Source organism: Myotis daubentonii, chromosome 6 (assembly GCF_963259705.1).
Source record: "Myotis daubentonii chromosome 6, mMyoDau2.1, whole genome shotgun sequence".
NCBI classification, from domain to species: Eukaryota; Metazoa; Chordata; class Mammalia; order Chiroptera; family Vespertilionidae; genus Myotis; species Myotis daubentonii.
Window position 1 is genome coordinate 11,105,352 of NC_081845.1, and position 21,685 is coordinate 11,127,036.

At 41.8% G+C, this 21,685-nt stretch overlaps 1 protein-coding gene across 3 annotated transcripts in view; it reads left to right on the forward strand.

Annotated features, from left to right (window-relative positions):
- Window positions 1-21,104, forward strand: part of NT5DC1 (5'-nucleotidase domain containing 1) — a 106,627-nt gene extending 85,523 nt beyond the window's left edge. For 2 of the 3 annotated variants that reach the window (XM_059700114.1, XM_059700115.1), the window contains exons 7-12: window positions 11,676-11,850; window positions 12,684-12,781; window positions 15,346-15,464; window positions 16,791-16,943; window positions 18,920-19,088; window positions 19,951-21,104. In XM_059700114.1, the coding sequence (XP_059556097.1) occupies window positions 11,676-11,850; window positions 12,684-12,781; window positions 15,346-15,464; window positions 16,791-16,943; window positions 18,920-19,088; window positions 19,951-20,066 (830 nt within the window). In that variant the 3' untranslated portion in view covers window positions 20,067-21,104. The remainder of the gene's footprint in view (window positions 1-11,675; window positions 11,851-12,683; window positions 12,782-15,345; window positions 15,465-16,790; window positions 16,944-18,919; window positions 19,089-19,950) is intronic. The other variant, XM_059700116.1, reaches the window with a different exon arrangement.
- The last annotated feature ends 581 nt before the right edge of the window (window positions 21,105-21,685 follow it).

Consider the following 21,685-nt stretch of genomic DNA (forward strand, 5'->3'; position numbering starts at 1 on the left):
TCACCTGTAAATAATGACAGTTTTACCTACTCCTTTTCAATTTGGATGCCTTTTATTTTTTCTTCTGTCTGCCCACTGTGGCTAGGCCTTCCAGTGCTGTGTTGAATAAGTGTAGTGAAAGTGGGCATCCTGTCTTGTTCCCGTTCTTAAGGGAAACACTTTTAGTTTTTGTCCATTGAGTATGATGCTAGCTGTAGGTTTGTCATATAAGGCCTTTATTATGTTGAGGTATGTTCCCTCTATTCCCAGTTTGCTGAGAGTTTTATCAAAAATGGGTGCTGGATTTTGTCAAATGCTTTTTCTGCATCTATTGATATGATAATGTGATTTTTATCCTTCATTTTGTTTTATATGATGTGTCACATTTATTGATTTGTGAATATTGTACCAGGCTTGCATCCGCAGAATTGCACACGTAAATTGTACAATGAGTCTTGAATCAGAGCTGTCCAGTTCGGATACAGGAACACCCAGGACCACATCTTGTAATGAGCTGATATATGTGTGCCTGCTGCATACAGACTGCTCTGTCCTTTCAAGATTTTTAAATGGGAATGGAATAGCCACTCTCCTTAATAGCAATAGCCATTACTTAACGAAGTCATCTGCAAATCATGAACTCCTTCCTCCCTTCCCATCTCCTCTGTTCTATAATGATTTAATTTGCTGGCATGAGGCATTTAGATTAAATTCCTTTTGAAGTTTTAAATGGAGTTCTTATCTGGAAGGAAAAACATTTCCTTTGTCAGTTTTCAGATAAGTTGGGCAGTTAATTGGTCATCTATGAGGTCTAGTGCAATTTCCTTTTCATTCACATTTTTCTTCATTGAGTACACATAGCTCATTTAGTGTGTATTGCTAATGTTTGCCAAACACTGTGAGTAAAATATTTGCCTCATTTAAATTGAATTTTGAATGTTTCCTTGGTTATTGAGTAATTCCAGGCCTGTGGGTCCTCTGGGTTTATGTCGACACCTCCTTTCCTTTCAAAAAGAAATAGTCTGATCACTTATGTCATGTACTTTCTTAACAGATTTTTTCCCCTAGGTCAAAAGAAAGTCAGACTATAATTTTTTATCAGTAAATAGTTTGATTACTACAGTGTTGTTTTATTCGGATCTTCTGGAAACTTGTAGGATCTCTCTGTTAATAACTAGTCCCGGGTTCTGCTTATAGCAGATTTGTTGTGCTTTCTTCTGAAAGATTGAAGATATACACCAAATATACACCAACATTCAGATGTACACCATTGCTTCTAATACCTTGAGCCTTGAAATTCCATTTAATTCAAACTTAGGATAAGTAGGCCTCATTTAGATTAAGCAGAAATAAAGTTTACCTTTGACTACGGAAGAAATGGTTTATTGGCAGCGCCCTTGGTGATCCCAGATCTGTCTCGTCCTTCAAAAGTGTTTGGACGGAACAGACCCAGGGACGCCCCTTCTTCCAGCCTCAGGCCACCCTCCTGCTTCTTATCCAGTCACCACCTTCAGAACCACCTCCCAGGCCAGCCAACACACCAGTTTCTTTTCTACCTTAACTCCTTATTGCCGAACAACCATGAGCTCCCAGATTCATCAATTATTCCGCCGAGGGGGAGGCCGCGCTCAACCACCTGGCCAGCCTGCCTCTGCAGGCCTCCCACACCTACCTCTCTCTGGGCTTCTATTCCCACCGTGATGATGTGGCTCTCGAGGGCGTGGACCACTGATTCCGTGAGTTGGCAGAGAAGAAGCTGAGGGCGCTGAGCATCTTAAAGATGCAAAACCAGCGCGGTGGCCGCACTCTCCACGATGTGCTGAAGCCTCCCCAGGGTGAGTGGGCAAACTCAGGGCGCCATGGGAGCCACCCTGGCCTTGGAGAGGAACCTGACCCAGGCCCTGGTGGAGCTGCAGGCCCTGGGTTCTGCTCTCACAGACTCTCAGCTCTGTGACTTCCTGGAGAGCCACTTCCGGGGAGAGGAGGTGAAACTCATCAAGAAGATGGGCGACACCTGACTCACCTCCACAGGCTGCCAGCCCCCAGGCTGGGCTGGGCGAGTATCTCCTTAAAGGCTCACCTCAAGCACCACTAGCAGCCTTTGGAGCCCAGAGGCCTTTGAGGGGCCCCTCTGCATCCCCCTGGGGTCTGGCTTTTGCCTGAGCCTCTCCCCAAAACTACTAGCTATTCTTTTAGTCACCCTGAAGCCCTCTTCCATGCAGTGGATCAAATGAAACAATAAGGCTTTTTGCAGCAAAATAAGTGGTTTATTTTGTTAAACCACATAGTACTCTATACTAAGATTTCAAGTGAGTATATTTAACCTCCTTCAGAGAAGTTTTCATTACGTTAACTTTATTGAATGTATTCTGTGTGCCTAGAATCTAATCAGTGTCGCGCTAACCACTGTAATGGCACAAAGTGAAAGATAAAAATCTGTTACATAATCAATAAGCTATAGGAAAAATCTATGAATAAGAATTGTATGTGCACTAGAACATAGTTGGCATATTGAAAGGAGAGATAAAAGGAGAAAAAGTGGGCATTAAGCTGACCCCGAAACGCAGGGTGGAATTTAGAAAAGCAGAGAAGAATGGTTTTGAGGTCATGGCTTAAGGTTGATGATGGGATGGGCCGAACCACAAACATCCTGAGCTAAGGCACTGCAGGGGGAACAAATGCGTCCTGTTGTCTAGACAATGAGAGCAACCTTCACTTCCCATTCTGGGTCCTTGTGGACAGCCCGGGCCTCTCCCAGACTCCACAGTCCTGACCTTTTCTTCTGCTGGGTTGCTCTTCGTCCCGCTCAGGGCCTGTTGACATGTCTCTCACAGATGAAGACCCAATCCCAAACTCACCCTCTCTCGCATCCTCACCTGCCTGGGGAGAAGTACCGATTCTCTTCCCCAGCAGCCGGCATGTCGGTCGCCTGCCTAGCCCACGTCACTGCCCAGACACTTCCCACTGCGCTTCAGTTTCAGCTGTTCCCTCGGCATCAAGGCCTTCTGGCAGGTGGGCACCAGGTGTCCTTCGTATCCTCAGTGCCCACGTCGTGCTTGGTCCCGACGACCCACTCAGTACGTGGGTCGTGCGTTTTAGGGACTAGTGGGAAAACGTATTTCTCTACCTGCATTTCCTAGTAACATTAATAGAGTCGACAGTTACAGGAGTAAATGTTTGTTTTTTATTGTAGACCTAAGGTGTCCTAAAGAGAGAAAGCAGAGAGACATTTCTTTCAAAACCTTTGGTTATATATATATCTACAGTTCTCAGCATTATTTTTATGATTTTTCATGTTAACCTGGAAGAGTTTTTTGATTTTTAGTTTTAAAAATATTTCACATTTTAGTGTTTAAAAATACATATGACTGTCATATTAACATGACTATATGTTTTGTTTGTTCAGAAGAATACCCAAGAGATATAAACTTGTTATATTAAGTTAAATTGGAAGGAGGTAGAGTGAACGAGATAAAAGGAAAAAAGGAATCAGGCCAAAGAAGAAAAAAGAGAGGCTGAGAAAGTTAAAAGTCCCACCTAGAGAATACTATTCCCTGGAACCAGCCATACCCAGCTTCAGTCACCTTTCAACTCTTCCTGCCCAGGTTCCTCCTGTTTTCTGCTGGAGACCCTGCTCACTCCTTACAGAGGCTGCAGGCTCTATCATAAACTAAACCTCCAACAGCTGTATCCCCAGGCTCTCTCTCTGCCTCATAAAAGAGTATTGTAGAATGAGGACGAGGTTCCCTGACTGATCAATTTTAGTTATTCAGGTGCATTGAGGAGCTGAACTTAGCATGGTCTGTGTGTATACCAAATACTGTCTTGGCATTCTATTAGGATACATGCTCCAGAAGAAAAACCAGCTTAGAAGAAACTGAGTGAAAGGTCTGTTTCAGTATTTTTGTTTGTTGAAGAATTGTTAAATAACTGAGCGCTTGAGTCCTCAGTGGGAGGCAAGTTTCCTTAAGACACTTGCAGTAAATGAACCCTAATGTCTAGCTTATAACTCCTTTGTTCCTGTTATTGTTTCTGATCTCTGTGCCTCCGAGCGAGAGAAGTCAGCCATAACATTTTTTTTTAAGAATAATCATTGGCACATCACTGAGCCTGTTTTGCCCCGAGCTATCCCGTTTTGGTTCTCCTAATTTTTTCCAGTTTCTTTCTCTTGGAGGAGGTGAGAGGGAGGTTTCGAGTCTGGATAATCAGTGGGCCTACTTCCTCTGGTGAAAACAAAACCTTCCAAGATGGTTTTATACCTGGCAAATACATGTAAAAACTATTTGAGACGAAACTTAGTTTATTTCTTTGAAGCTAGCCTCTAAAACTTGTCCCAGGTTTTACCCGGAGGCATCTTGAATTTGCCTTACCAAGAAAAACAGCCCTGTTTCTTAGCAGCTAATTTGTAAAGCTGCATTTAGGCTGTAGTGCTTTTACTGAACCAAAGTTCGTGCACCTGATGCTTTGAAAGGCCAAAACGCGAGCTGGGAAAGGTTTGTTGATTCAGAAGGCGCCAACTGAGAACACAGGAGACGTAGTGGTGCCTCAGATCCATCTTGCTAGCTGGATCAGGCCAAGGGTTTTGAAGGGGTCGGGGGAATGGGTATGGGGAGTGCTGGTGTGGGACAAGTTTAAGCTGGAAAACCTTGGAGCTTGGCCATTTACGGTAAAGGCACGTCAACACCGGATCTTCCTGGACAATGGACCCTTGACTTCTGAACAGGTTCTGGTGTTGAAGTTCCAGTTATGTCCTGGTCCTTTGTAGCCGTGGTTGGGGGAGAGGGAACTTTGGTTCTGGGTGCAGCTGGAGGCCAGAGTTCTCTCCTCTGGGCTTGCTTCGGCTGTATGGCTTGTGGTTTTGGTCTTTTATCTCTAAAAACAACTCAGCACCTCATCAAACAGGATAGGACTGGTGGAGCTGGTCTGCGGTTACAGTGCCTCTATTCATCCCAGGCTACAAGCTCTGTAGGTCCTTCTGATGATGTCATCGTGTCATCATGTGCATTTCTTGGATCTTTCTACTTCCTCTGACATTAACAAGGGAAAATACTACCAGCTGTTAGCATTCAGCCCAAGGCTTGCACTGTCCTACTGTGGCCCCTACTCTTGCTCTATTAGTGAACAGATCAGATGAACCTGGAGACATTTAATTCAGAGACTGAAAATAAAGTGTACCAGAGTGATAAAGGCAATGGCAAAGGCAGATGATTTGTTTGAACAAAATGGCAGAGTACTCAGTAGAGTACACTGTTAGAGGACCCAGGCCAGAGAAGAACAGAGCGCCAAGCACATCTTGCCTGGGCTCCACTGTGGTGAATAAGTACACAAAGGTATTTATAGCTTCTTTCAGAAGGCAGTTTTATCACAATGATTTTATAATATCCATTCTGCTGAGAGGCTTCAGAACCTTTAAACAACGTCTCTAAAATCAATCTTTTATTATGTTTTTATATTTTTAAGATTTTTTTAAAATTGATTTTTAGAGAGAAAGAGACAGACAGAGAGAGAAACATTGATGTGAAAGCGAAACATCAATCGGCTGCCTCCTGCATGCCCCCAACCCGGGCATAGGCAAAAGCAGCCTTTCGGTGCATGGGGCAAAACCCAACCAACTGAGCCACACCAGCCAGGGCTTGGCACTTTCTAATATTGGTTTATAATCAGTTGTTATTTATTCTTATGGGCCCATAATTAGAAATACTGTATGTATATCAGGAATAGGCAAGCTTTTTCTTAAAGGACCAGATTATAAAGGTTATAGGCTTTATACAGATACTTATATGGCCATTTAAAAGGCTAAAACCTTCCTTAGCTGCAGCCTGTGGTTTGCCAACCTCTGCTCTTTATGATGATCGCCGGGGTCAGTCTTTGTCTGGTAGCTCTCTCCTCACACACACATACACTTCTACAATTATTAATCCTCTGCTGTTTTCCTGAAATCAAGAATATAAATATGAATGTAAAGACAGTTTCTTTCCTAAAGATCTTACAGTCTCAGGAGAAAGAAAAAATACATAAACACGCTCATTGCAAGTACTTAGTACCTTATAGCGCAGTGATGTCTAGAGGTGGCCTGGCTGGAGGAGAAGGGGGAGGGCTCCACAGAGACCAACCTTGTGATGAGTTGCAAACATTCCTAAGCAGCAAAGCAAGGACAGAGCCTTCTAAGAAGATATTTTTTTTTTTCCTTAATGTAAGACATGTATTTGAGGTTTTTCCCCATCTCAATAGAAGATCTCAGTTCCCAGATAGTAGCATAGATAACATCAGCTCATTGACTACTAAGAATGTCTAGGAATTCTGAGGAAAAGCACATAACCCAGTAATTACAGAGCAAAGCACGCATACCATTTAAAGCATTTGACTTATGAGGATGTTATTTTTCTTTAAAAGATACTGGATCACCAGGTAACTTAAACCTAAAACACATAGATTTGGACACGTAAATGATATGGTTCCATAAGGTTTAGTGGACTAGGATTCTTGAGCACTCTATTCCTTTCTGAAGCTTGTTACCAACTGTCGTTTTAAGCAAAATCTGTGGTCTCTATTAATTTATCTTTAAAAGGACAGGTTTGGCCGTAACCGGTTTGGCTCAGTGGATAGAGCGTCGGCCTGCGGACTGAAAGGTCCCAGGTTAGATTCCAGTCAAGGGCATGTACCTTGGTTGCGGGCACATCCCCAGTAGGAGGTGTGTAGGAGGCGGCTGGTCGATGTTTCTCTCTCATAGATGTTTCGGACCCTCTATCCCTCTCCCTTCCTCTCTGTAAAAAATCAATAAAATATATTTAAAAAATAAAAATAAAAAAAATAAAAGGACAGGGTTTGAAGTAGATGATTTCTAAGGCCCCTTCCAGTTCTAGGTGCTGTGACTATAATTAGGCAGATTGCATATTAATAGCTACTTTTTTCCTCTGCAGAAATCTAATTTGATTTGTTCAAATTGCCAAATTCCACTTATTCAAATTCCAATCAATCCCATAGCCTCTGAACTAAGATACTATCCAAGGAAAAAAAAATAAGAATGTATGGTATTCTTGGAGTTACAGAGTACTCAAATGCTATTCACCAGACAGGCAGACTGGCTACATTCTAGCTCTATGACTTGGGCAAGTTCCTTAGCCTCTCTATAACTCAGTTTCCTTATCTGCAGAATGAAAATGCTATAGGACCTGTTTCATGTGGTTGTTATAATAAGTAAATACATTAATAATCTTAGAATTCTGTTTGGCAAAAATAATCACTTAAAGTATGTCAGTTATTATTACAAGTAAAGATAATCCTATGTAATAAAAGCCTAATATGCTAAGTGTCCAGTCCGGTCAGCTGTTCAACCAATCAAAGCATAATATGCTAATGATATGCTAAGGCCACTCAACCGCTCACTATGATGTGCACTGACCAGCAGGGGGCAGTCACTCAATGCAGGAGCTGCCCCCTGGTGGTCAGTGCGCTCCCACAGGGGGAGTACTGCTCAGCCAGAAGCCAGGCTCATGGCTGGCATGTGCAGCAGCAGTGGCGGGAGCCTCTCCTGCCTCTGGGACAGCGCTAAGAATGTCTGATTGCCATTAGTCGGACATCCCCCTAAGGGTCCCAGACTGCGAGAGGAAACAGGCCGGGCTGAGGGACTCCCCCCCACCGCCCCCCCGCTCAAATTGTGCACCGGGCCTCTAGTTATAAATAATCCATATATAAAATTCAGTATTAAATTAAAATGTTGGAATTGTTCAGCTATATATAAGCTATCCTATCTAATAAAAGAGAAAAATGGTAATTGGCGTACGACGATACCCTTTTCATTGGCTAATCAGGGCTATATGCAAATTAACTGCCAACAAGATGGCGGTTAATTTGCATATGTAGGCACAATGCAGGGAGGCGAAAGGGAAAGCAGGAAGAAGCCCCCTGCCACTGACAGTGATCGGAAACTCAGGGGGGAGCTAAGAGCTGGGGGGGCAGGGCAAAGACGGCCCTGGGGCCGCCTTTGCCCTGCCCCCCAGCCATGATCAGAGAATCAGGCGCCTTTGCCGCCCTGGCCAGTGATAGCAGGAAGTAGGGGTGGAGCCAGCGATGGGAGCTGGGCACGGTCGAAGCTGGCAGTCCCGGGAGCTAGGGGTCCCTTGCCTGGGCCTAAAGCGAAGCCCACGATCGTGGGGCCGCTGCAGCTGCGGGTCCCCGCTGCCCTGGCCGGACACCTAGGCCAGAGGCTTCCTGCAGGGGCAGGGGCGGAGCCTGCAACCGCGGGAGCTGGGGGTCCCCTGCCCAGGCCTGACACCTCTGCCAGAGGCCTCAGGCCTGGTCAAGGGGCCGATCCGGTGATTGGTGATCGGAGGGTGATGAGGGTCAACTCCTCTGGCCAAGGCATCAGGCCTGGGTGGGGGGCAGAGCCGGGGATTGGGGGGATATGATGGTCCCCTTGCCCAGGCCTGAAGCCTGGGTCAGAGGCGTCAGGCTTGGGCGGGGGGTGGAGCAAGCGATCAGAGGGAGATGGGGGTCCCCTGCCCAGGCATGATTCCTGGGCCAGAGGCCTCAGGCCTGAGCGGGGGCCAGAGTCAGTGATCAGGGGGAGATGGGGGTCCCCTGTCCAAGCCTGACACCTCTGGCGGAGGCGTCAGGCCTGGGCAAGGGGCCGATCAGGCGATCGGAGGGTGATGGGGGTCTACGCCTCTGGCCGAGGCATCAGGCCTGGGCAAGGAGCCGATCCTGCGATTGGAGGGTGATGGGGGTCAACGCCTGAGGGCTCCCAGTATGTGAGAGGGGGCAGGCTGGGCTGAGGGACACTCCCCCCACACACACCCAGTGCACGAATTTTGTGCACCGGGCCCCTAGTATATATATATTTGCATTCTGTAAATGTATACAATATAGAAACCTTTGAGTTATTCTTTGGAGGTGATGGGGTTCAGGGCAGGCAGACCCAAACATGTCATTTTGACATATTATCTTGAATTAAAGTTACTTGAGAAGCAGCCAGTGCAAGAACACTGTGACTGTCCTTTGGCCCCCAAAAGCAGGAAGTACATCTCCCATGTGAATGTACCCTCCCTATCCCAAGAGGATAGAAGGCATCCTTATCCCCAGAGATAAGCGTTCATGGCCAAGAAAGTAAACAGATGTTGTTACTTCTCCATCAATTTGCTACCTTAAGCAAAACCCCTTCGTTTTGTCACATCTTCACAATAATTGTTTCTTTCACTTTACTCAACCTAGGTATTCTAGATGTCTTCATTTATAAATATAGTAAATTAAAACAAACCGCATAGGGATCCTAATTAGAAAATATTTGTTTTAATATTAAATTTCAGTTTTATCTTTTGCCTCCTGTAAATAAACAAAAGAAATTCAGAACATACTTAATCTATTGTTTATTTCTTTTATCCTTCAAAACACATTTCAGCCCTAACCAGTTTGGCTCAGTGGATAGAGCGTCGGCCTGCAGACTGAAAGGTTCGATTCCGGTCAAGGGCATGTACCTTGGTTGCAGGCACATCCCCAGTAGGAGGTGTGCAGGAGGCAGCTGATCAATGTTTCTCTCTCATCGATGTTTCTAACTATCTCTCTCCCTTCCTCTCTGTAAAAAAATCGATAAAATATATATTTTTAAAAAACACATTTCAGTGTCTCTTGGCCAAAAAAAATTGTATATTTCACAAATACTGTTCCTTACAGCAAATGCATTTAGTTCCTAGCTAAACATTCTGGCTGTTCGCTGGCATGCTCTTCTGTAACTTGTAAAGGTTGCTCGTGTTTCAGTCTCTCCTAATGATGTTCTGCCCTGGAAACAGCCACAGACCTTCACGGCGGCTGAGGGTGGGGGTGTTAGCATCCCAACATCTGTAATCCCCTTTGAAAACTCCAGCCACAGATCACACAAACAGTAGTGATACAGTTAACAAGGAAAAATGTTACTTATTCTGTGATGATAGAAATAGTTATATGGCACAAATGCCTGTTAAATTAAAAGTTATTTTTTAATATTCAAGTTGTACTTTTTAATTTTTTTTTTTATCAAAAGAGATCCCTAAATCCAAAATTATGTTTGATATATGCAGGCCATTTTATGTGCGTATCAGATTGTTGCAACATTTTGCTGTTTATTTCCATGACTCGATATTAATCAGTTTTTTAATGTAGGAGAGTGAAACTTTCATTCTTTAGAACTAGCTTTTTAAATATTTTACTTTTGGCCCTATCTGGTTAGCGCTCAACTGGGGTTCGATCCCCGTCTGTTTGCAGAAAATATCAGCATCTAAGGGTATTAGAGGGGTGGAAAGGCCAGGAAAACGAGTTACATAAAATGGCAGTGAAATAGAATTCCTTTGAGGTTAACTGAAAACACAGAGAGTACTTTGTGAGTTGAAAACAAACAAGACCATTCCTTTCTTTCCACCTTAGGTCAAAATTCCCTGTCTTGTGCAGTCAGTGTTAATCTATCAGTATCATAATATAATTAAACATGATGTGTTTTTATTATGGGTTAAAAAAAGGAAGGTACTTTAGATAGGATGACTTTGATAGGGCAATGTTTTTGTCATCACAGGTTATATGTTACAAACCATATTATTACTTTGAATATAAATAAACATAAATATTCCTGTGTCTGTCCCTGCACTAAGGTATTCACTGAATGCCTGCTCCATACCAAGAAGAACAATACACACCCTCCCTTTAGAACTTTACAATCTCTTTGGGGAGATAATTTAATTATAGTATGATTAACCTAATGCTTCTGTGGTTCAACAGCTTGATTTAGTTAAGTAAAAAGATGAGAATATTATAGACAACAACACTGTGTTGTGAACTTAAAAATTGCTAAGAGACTAGATCTTAATTGTTTCCATCACAAAATGTACTAGTATAACGTGATAGAGGTGTTAGCTAACCTAAGGTGACAATCATATTGCAATATATAAATGTAGCAAGTCAACATAATGTTGTACACCTTAAACTTGCATGTTATATGCCAATTAATAAAAATAAATTTTAGGAATAAATGGATATCTATTTGTATAATATAGCGCCTATTACTTCAATGATTTGAAGTTTCAAGGGGATGGAAGTGTTTTCCCCAGTAACAGTCAATGATCTTTTATAGTAGGAGCAACCCATAAGGTACCATTGGGTATCTGTCCAGGGTTTGTCTAGTTTGTTCATTTCAATGTGGTTGTGAACAAAACAAGGGATCCCATTATTACCTCAGAGTAGTTTTCTCAGCTAAACTGTTATGATTGAATACTTTCCATTAGGCTTATTAAGAGATACTAATAAAATTAATCTAGCCAATAATTTTAAGATACAGTATTTATATGCTGTTTTTAAATTCATTTGAAAATGGGACAGTAACATTTTAATAGTAATTTATATTTTGGCCACTAGAGGGCACTAGACACATATGTATAGCTAAGGAAAAATATCAGTTGATATTTCAAATGCAGTTGATATTTCAAAATCAGTTGATATTTCTGATTTGAGAATGCTGAATAAGTTCTTTATGTTTTAACAGTTTATCAGTTCTTGTGAAGTAGTCAAAATATTCTCAACTGACATTTTCAACCATCATTATGTTTTTAAGTAAAGTAGTATTCTTAAGAAGCAGTACTAACTGCTATATTTTTTTATATAGCTTTGAGAGAGATTAACTTGAGAACATGATGAGTCAAAAAAAGAAAAATCTCCTTGATATTTTTATTTTTCAGAAAACTGTGGGATATATTTTCCAGAAATAAAAAGAGATCCAGGCAAGTATTTACATAGTTGTCCTGAATCTGTAAAAAAATGGCTTCGACAGCTGAAGAATGCTGGGAAAATTCTTGTATTAATCACCAGTTCTCACAGTGATTACTGTAGACTTCTCTGCAACCATATCCTGGGGTAAGTGATGAGACATTCTGTTTTCATGTTTATAAAACACTGATAGCACATTGGACCAATGCATTTTATAAATGTGCTCCACCATGACCTTACCAGTATATTAAACAATGCTGAGTGGCAAATGGTTATTTCTCATAACATTTCTCAACATCCGCACCACACCCAAGTATGTTTTAGCAAAGCAGTTTTCCTGGGGTTTCGTATGCTCATAGCTTGCTGATGACCTGGGCTTTAGATTTTCTGAAGGGTGGATGGAACACATGTCCCTCATGTCTTCCCTAGCAACATTCAATGATTCCCAAAAAGTATGTGGGGATGTTGGATAAATATTATCTCCTCAGTGCAACATAGAGCAAGAACTACCATTCCTTTGCCATTTCAAATAATCCTAAATATAGTATTGAGTACAGATTGAAAACAATGATTGTTGTTATCTAAAAATTGTCACATTATAAGACAACACTGATTTTCAAAATAAAGTATCTTCTTCACATTTTGAACACTCTCTGAAGACATAGCTTTGAATATTTCTAGTTATTGGAAGCTATTGAATTCACTTACCATGACTGTGACCATTATGAGAAAGCTTAGCACCAAGAGTTAATGTGCTCATTCTTTTCTTATGTTTATGTTGTTCAGGAATACTAGTGCTAAATCACCCCTTATTTCCAGTGTAAGATTTACCTTAAAATGTATAGGAAGCATGTAAAAAGTTCATCAAAAGATAAGAAATGATGGTGTGGTCAAGTAGATAGGTGAAGATTAAGTTCAATTTTATATAGACAGTTTCTAATTCCTTAAAATAAATATTTTAAAATTCTGTTGCTTTTCAGGAATGATTTTGCAGATCTTTTTGACATTGTGATTACAAATGCATTGAAGCCTGGTTTCTTCTCCCATTTACCAAGTCAAAGACCTTTCCGGACACTTGGTAAGTTAGTTTTGGTTTATTTCTTCTCTTTAAGATTTGTTCATTCATGTATTCAGTAAACAATCTGTTGGCTAACAGCCATGTGCAAACTACTGTGTTAGGAGGTTTTGTGTATACTGATATGGGATACGACGTATACTAGGTGAAAAACAAAGGTAAAACAATGTGTGAAATATACCACCATTTTATAAACAAAAGGAAAAATAAAGATATGGTGATGCAGTATTTTTAACTTAGAACTTTTTTGTGCTACTTAAAAGCCCTACTCGGTGCAAGGCAGTTGACAGTAGCTTGGTTCTCTGCTCACTGAGGAGCCCAGAAACGGTGGAATCCAGCTTAGGTTCAGAGTCCTGGGTGTCAAGCACTGAGTGGTCCTCGGTGCACCAGACAGAGGCATAAACCGACATAAGCAGGAAACCCCTGAGGTCGCGCTGCGCGTTGTGAAGGAAGGAACTGCCTGATGAGGCCACCTAATGAGGCCACCTTGCGTGGCTGGCCAGGGAAGGCCTGTCTGAAAAGGTCAGGCAAGGTGACTTGTGAGGAGGGACCTGAAGGGTGGGTGAGTCATGAGGAGAGCAGAGGATGAGTGTTCCTGGCGGTGGGTGGGACGGACGAATGCAGCGGCCCCGTGTGGGAGACGTCTGGCTGAGTTCCAGTGACAGAGAAGAGGCCTGTGGTTCTGGCCATAGGGATGGGGGGAGGGGGGACGTCAGGGAGGCAGGCAGCCTCATACACTGTGGGAAGGAAGGGGTTTGGGTTTTAGTCCATGAGCAATCCGAAGCGATTCAGTTGAGGTAGAAGAGTGACATAGAGACATCTTTGGCTGCTGGGTGGGGAATGCATTGGATGTGGGGAGGGTTAGAGAGGAAGACCAGGCACTTACAGTGTCCCAAGTGAGAGATGGTGTTGTTTGGTCTGAGGCAGTAGTTCTGGAGATGGTGCGAAGTACATGGGGGAAGGGACAAAAGTAGGTTTATAGTTGTGACTCCATGAAACAGTTTACTCTTGTATGGTTATTTATTATTGTATTATTTTCTATGCAAACAACTGTAAACCTGCCGTTGCCCTGCCCTGTATATTTAAGATGTATTACGGAAGTGGAAAACATAGGACTTGGTGATGCTTTAGAAGCAGCAGATGAAAGGAGTAATCGAAAATGACTTCCAGGTTATTAATTTTTCTTTTTTCCTGAATTGAAAAGGTGGGTGCATAGTGATATCACTTGCAGCCAGGGGGAAGAATATAGAAGAAATTTGGGTGGGGTGGAGATTACAACTATTAAGAACTCATCTTTCAACATAGTAAATTTGAAATGCCTAGGAGTTATCTAACTGGAGCTATCAATGAGGAAATGGTGTAAACGAGCCTGGAGTCCAGGAGAACAGAGGTTGGCTCCCGTGTAAATTTGGGAGCCATCAGCCCAGGGACAGGTATTTAAAGCCACGGGCTTATATGAGATCAAATATAAGGAGAACAAGGACAGGCAAGACCCAGACCAAGCTTCACCACTAACTTTAAGGATAAAGAAGATTGCAGTCTGGGAGCAGACAGGTGACAGTGGGGGGAAGAGGAGAGTAGTGTTCAGAAGCCACAGAGGAAAGCGGAGAGTCATCAGTGAGGGCAAATGCTACTGAAAAGCCCACTGAAAAGGAGAGAGACAGTCCATTGGAGGGGCAAGACTGGTGTCCTGAGCAGCAGTGTAGAGGGAGACCAGATTGCAGTGTCTTGAAGAGTTGATTGAAGGTAGTGGAACCAATGATTATAGACAATTCTTTCCAGAATTTTAGCTGTGAAGACAGCCAGAAAATGGAGGTGTCAGCTGAAAGACATATTTTCTTTGTTAAACTGAAGGTATTAGAATATGCAGATATGCTAATGAAAGGTCTAGGATAGTGGTTTTTGCGTGTGAAACTTTTGTTCCTCAGGGCAAATCTGGCAACGTCTCAAGAGGCACAACCTGGGAGGCAGGATGCTACTGGGGTATCTAGTGGGGAGAAGCCAGGGATGCTGCTAAACAGCCTACAACTCGCAGGACTGCACCTCCTCTACCGCAAACAAGGAATTATCTTGTACAAATCTCAGTGGTGTCAGGTTAAGAAACCCTGGTCTAGTAGAAAGGAAGAGCTTGATGATGGTTTTATATATGGGTTTACTCTCTTATATAAATCCTTGATTTTAAGAAACCATCTGATATGAGGGAGTCAGATAATCCTCTTTGTGTTAAACTAGAAAAGAATTAAATATTTTTCCCCTCTTCACAAACTTGTATTTAAGCACTCAATAAATTTTTATCTGCAGGGTTTTCATATTTTGTTCCAGTGTATACCGGTCCTGTATCTATACTTATTCCATCCCACAGATTTTTATTAAAGTCTTACACACACACGTATGACCTATTTGTGTATTTGTGAAGTGCTTGTAGCAGTAGGTGCGCACTGACCGCTAGCTCCTGCGCGCAGCGGTCCTGTCTTGTACATGTCCTGCAGCCATGCCTGCGTGTGGTCTGCCCAACAGGGCGCTCTCCCTTGACTAAAGAGGATATGACTGTCACGCTGCATTTTCAGAGAATGACGAGGAGCAGGAAGCCCTGCCGTCTCTGGAGAAGCCTGGCTGGTACTCCCAGGGGAACGCTGTCCACCTTTATGACCTGCTGAAGAAAATGACTGGCAAGCCTGAGCCCCAGGTATTTTCTCACTGAGCGGGGTCCTTGGTGCCCACTTGCAGACATAAATTTTTATAAACTAAAACCGTGATTCATTTTTGTAAATATATATTTTATTGATTTCAGAGAGGGAGGGAGAGATAGACACATGAATGATGAGAGAGAACCATTGATCGGTTGCCCCCTGCATGTCCCAGACTGGGGATCGAGCCCGCAACCCGGGCACCTGCCCTGACCGGGCATTGAACTGTGACCTCCTGGATCATTGGTCGTTGCCCAACCACTGAGCCACGCCGGCTGGGCTAAAATCCTGATTCTTACTGCATTTAGCTTAGTTATCTGTGGGGAAATAATCTGCCTTTGCTTATCTACCAAGCTCTTCTCTCACCTCTTCTGTTTAAATAAGCCTTTTTGTTGAGGTAGACTAGGTCCTTTATCTGTCTCGAGTGTAGGAAACCTTCCAAGCAAGGGGCCACAGATCGAGGGGAGGCACTGGATTAGTGTGGGATGCCTGAGGCGTGACATCCTGATAACAGTCCCTAAAGGTTTTTGTATGTAAAATAAGCAGTAACTGAAATTACGGGACAGACTGTCCTACAGACACACTGGTTTTTGACACCCTGGTCACATCGTCCATGTTGGACATTGGGGCATTTTCAACAGCAGGAGCTTTCATCTAAAAAATGTTTGCCAGGAGCCCTGCGAGCCGGAGAGATTGATGGGTTAACAGCCCTGCTCCATCGGCTCCCAGGTTGCCACAGTCCCCTGGGACCTCCTGAGGGATTTCGTGGGCAGCGCTGCCTGACTTGGAGGTTGTAATTCATATTCCCTTAACTGCGGCTTCTCGTCTGTAAAAAGCGTGCGGACAGATCCGTGGCCGTCTCGTCCTGGGATGCCCCGGGAGCTTCCCAGGGTCCTGCCCAGCCCCATCCTCGGAGATTCCGCGTCAGCAGGTTCAGATGGAACCGGGACCTCTGGGGAAAGTGGTGTGAAGTGCATTCCTGCTAACCGAACGCACTGGGACAGGTCACGGCTAACATCTCACCAGTTCTTCAGTTCTGGGGGCAGGTTTAACTGTAAACACGCGGACTCTTGCTTCTTCAGCAACCTTGAACAAAATCGCTTCTTTTCTGCCTTTCTGCTACCTGCACATGCATTGTATCACTTCTTAAACTAAACCTGGCACCCTGCAAACCAAATGGGCCAAGTTGATGGTCACCTAGAAAGTTCAAGGAAATTTAAGATGTTTATGCAGCTTTCAGAGGAATTTTCTTCACCTTCCATGAAACAATGACCACGCTTTCACAGTTCGAATGCCTCACCCAGAGTTTGCTGTCTGACTTACAGGTTGTGTACTTTGGTGACAGCATGCATTCAGATATTTTCCCAGCCCGTCATTACAGCAATTGGGAGACAGTCCTCATCCTGGAAGAGCTCAAAGGGGACAGAGACTGGAAGCCTGAGGAATCAGAGCCCCTAGAGAAGAAAGGAAAATATGAGGTAAGGGTTCCTCTTTGCTTTATCTTAAGAAGTGCTTGTTGGTGCCAAGAGAGATGAACTCTGTTGGCAGTTGTTGTGGTCTTGCCGTCTCAGCTCTGTGATTGATCTTGTGGATAACTGTTAAACGAGGCCAAGATAACGCAGGTCAGTCTGTGTTCCCTGCCCTCTGCTTTCATCCAGTGCCGGCGCCGGGGATGTTTTGGTTGGTGCTGAGGCTGCCAGACCCTGACTCACTGTGGTGACACTGTCTCTTTTGCTTGGCCGTGGAAGCTCTTGTGCTCTCTTCACGGGTCTAGCTTAACTAAACAGGCAGCTCCTTGAGACTGACTCCTGAGCCCCCAGAGTGAACTTTACATAAGGGCACTAACCCAGTCACAGGGCTCCGTCCTCATGATCAGACACCTCCCCACCTCCTAATATCACTTTGGAGGTTAAAATTTCAACATAGGAATTCTGGGAGAACATAAACATTTAGACCATAGTAGCATCCAGATTACATTGAACCAGAAAGGGTAGATAGATCTATTTTCCTCTCTTTATAAGAATAGGGAGGAGCCTCGATTCTATCACTCATTTGCAGGACCATTTTCTACATATGTGTGATATGATGATTTGAGCCTTTTTACTTTTCAGACTCATTATCTTAGGATAATTAACTAAATCAAATTTATCCTATAAACTGCTATTTAAACATTGAGAAGTTATATTGAAATACACCTTAGATGTACACATAGGAGTGTGGATATTCATATTTCAGTACTGCTCTTTGGTGAAATCCAAATAAGTTCTTGCTGAATGATTTCCAAACACCATCATCTGCAAACATACATTCTCTTCTTGCTTCACAAATCGAGTTCCAGCACAAAGAATTGTGAATCTAAAGGGATATTTGGGACACTGTGTGCTCCAAAATTAAATTTTCATCAGAAGAGCATGACGGATTTTATAATCCAGACTAGTGGCCCGGTGCACGGATTCGCGCACAGAGAAAGGAAATTAGAAGAAAAATTTGTGCAGTAATACGTTACTGCAAAAAGTTACATGTCAAAATAGTGTATATAATATAGTATTATAAAATTAAAATACAAAATATTTTAATATCACTATTCACCTTTTCTCTATAGAAGTGTCAGAGATGAAAGAAAATTAGTAAAATGTATATGAAAATAATATATAAATTGATTAATAAATAAACATGATATAAAAACAACAAAGACATGATATAAAAACATTGATAAAAACAATGATTGATAAATTGATTAATAAATAAACAACATGATATAACAACAACAAAGTGCCAATAGTTGGTCTTCAGATACATTCTGGCATCACGTGCGATTGGCGTCAGCAAGAACTTTATATGTATTGCGCATGTGCGAGTCGACGTTTATTTTTAAATTGCCAGTGTGCATAACATGTACCAGCTGGTCAGTCGGTTGGACAGATGGATGGTCGGTCACTTAGCCTTTTATATATAGAGATTATATGGATGGAATAGGATTTTTTTCAGTTCTTAATTTTATGCCATATCCATAAAACATTGAGAAGTATTTTTTGAATGGGTCTTTAATTTAGTCTGCAATTTTTATGTGTCTACTCTGTCCTAGGCACTAAGACTTAGGGATACATAAATGCATCAGTTCTTAGCCTTATGTAGTTAAGAATCCTGATCTGTCAAGGGTGAAACAGTATGAGAAGTAGTATATTAGGGATAAACTCGGGACGTAGGAAAATGGAGAAGTGACCTAATCCAACCTGAGTGTGGGAGGTCAAGGAAAACATCCTGGGAAAGGCCCGATCCCATAGGATGAGAGGGCTCCCAGACAAAGCCAGAGGAAGGTACTTTTAAAATAATATATAGTTTGGTTAAGGGAAACAAATCCTTCTGATTTTTAATTTTTATTTACTTAGCAGGGGAAATTATAATGAGATTGAACATTAATCACAGTTTTTATTGTTCTATCTTCTCGTTTCAGGGACAGAAGGGAAAGCCTCTATATTCATTATCTAAAAAATGGGGGTCTTTTTTTACTGATTCCATTTCGGGACTGGAAAATACAGAAGACACTTTGGTTTCTACGTGGTCCTGTAAGAGAATCAGTACTTACAGCACTATTGCAATTCCAAGTATTGAAGCTATAGCAGGTAAAGGGGAAAATACTTTTTTATTTTTAATATATTTTTAATTGATTTTAGAGAGGAAGGGAAAGGGAGAGATAGAAACATCAATGCTGAGAGAAAATCATTGATTGGCTGCTTCTCACACTCCCCCACAGGGGTTCCAGCCCGCACAACCTGGGTCATGACCTCCTGGTTCATATGTCAATACTCACCCACTGAGCCATGCCAGCTGGGCAGTAACTTTTATTTTTAAGGACTATGAAGATTATTAGTTTTCATTTACCAATTACATGATCCCTTGAGTGGGGCCTGATTTTTAAATTTAAAAAACTGAGATGGCTATCCTTATTTTATTTATTAACTTTTGTGCATGGAGGGTATTAAAATTAAACTTACTAGTTTGAGTTCTGAAGATGATTTACAATATCTCTAAATGTAATTTGACTTTAATATTTTAAATATTATAGGGAAAGACATCTATACTCTTCATTGTAGGTACAACCTATCCAGGTGACAAAAGAGATATTAAACTTATTAGACTCTAAAAAATAAGTTTTGCCCTAACCGGTTTGGCTCAGTGGATAGAGCGTCGGCCTGCAGACTGAAGGGTCCCAGGTTCGATTCTGGTCGAGGACATGTACCTTGGTTGCAGGCACATCCCCAGTGGGAGGTGTGCAGGAGGCAGCTGATCAGTGTTTCTCTCTCACTTATGTTTCTAACTCTCTATCCCTCTCCCTTCCTCTCTGTAAAAAATCAATAAAATATATTTTTAAAAAATAAAATAAAAAATAAGTTTTATTATCAATGATTATCAAATATTCATGTTTATATTTATGAAAGGCCTTTGAGATCTGCAGAATAATCTAATTGTGTGTTTTTTCCCCAGAATTACCCCTGGACTACAAATTTACAAGATTCTCTTCAAACAATTCAAAAACAGCTGGCTACTATCCAAACCCTCCATTGGCCTTATCAAGTTTTAAAACATTAACAAACAAATAACTTATCTTTACTGAAATATGAAGTGAAGAACCATATATGCAGCAAATGTACTGTAAAACAAATACTGTAAAATGCTTTATAGGAACAGATTCTTAATGAAAATTGATCAAGAAATTGATGTTTTTCCATAGTTCCTCTTTCTACAGATGTCCAACGACTCTCATATCAAAATCTCAGTGTCTTTGAACTGAAAAGAACTTTACTAACATTTTGCATACCAATGGTCCTGAGATGAGAATTCACCTGGGGACACACATAGACACACATATTTACACCTATGCCTAAGCCAATGGCTCTCAAAGTGTGGTCTCTAACCACTAGCATAGCATCACCTGAGAATATGACAGAAATGCAGATTTGCAGGCCCCACCCCAGACCTACAGAATTAGAGCTCCGGGGTGGGACCCGGCAATCTGTGTTTCATAATATTGTGATTCACGCTCAGGTTTGAGACCCACTGGCTGGGCCTTCACCTCTAGGGATCGGTTTGTTTAGTCTGGGTCTGTAGATGGACATGGACATCTTTTAGATGCCCCAGGAAAAGGCGGCCAGGCTTGGGACAACTGACCTGCACCTCCTGCAGTTTACCCAAGGACACTGAGTCTCGTAAGATTAATGGTTTTTCCAAGCTACTAGGTTTTGTGCTGTTCTTTTGTTTTCCAAAGCTAGGAATAGATACATGATTTCTTCTGATACCATGCAGCCAGGATGGGACAGAGATGATACCAGAAACCAACTATTTCAACCTCCAATGTTATCTATTAGGGTTCACCCTTCTCTCCCCAATAATGTTAAAGGCTGTCTAATTCATTTTCATTCACTTTAAAACATGTATTCTCAAAAGGAAAAGAAATTGGTTCCTAGGGTGAAAAAAGTAAGATAATGCAAATGGAATATAGCCCTCCAAAGCTAAGCATTACCCACTAAAATCTTATTCCTTAGTATTTTTATCATTAAGGAGGAACATAATTTAAAGTTAAATTTATTAAACTTAATTTGAGTTTAATTTTTTCCTTGGGAGAGGGGGGTGATAATGGGGGGGGAAAAGGTCGAGAAAAACTGCTTTAAGAGGGTATATGGTTATATGACAATCCCACATTATTGTGTTCAATCCCACATTATTGTGTTCTATGTGCTGTGCATAGTCATATTAGTAGCTATTTGTTACAAGATGTTTGGAGCCAGATAATGTTTACAGTATAAATCCTGGCTGCTCTTTATGTTGTAATTTCACTCTCTCCACCATGAGCAGTAACAGAAAACACTTGTCACCATCATTATTTTACTTGGACTATAGTAGAGAATTTAGCATATTAATGCATACAGTGGAAAGATATTTAAAATATTTTAAATACTCAAAAATAATCCCAAACATATTGTGGGGATGAATATCTCAGGGTAGGTAAACAGTTACTGAAATTATTTCCTCAAAGTCAGTAACTTTCTTTAATATCTACTAGTAAGAATAATGTGTTGGAAGCTGATTTCCAAAATCTCATTGGACTATGATAATGAGCATACACAATCAAGCTTAAGGCTGAATGATAAATACTGTCTCATGTATACTTTCAATACACATTTGATTTCTTTTAAAAAATAAATCTATTTTTCTTTAGACG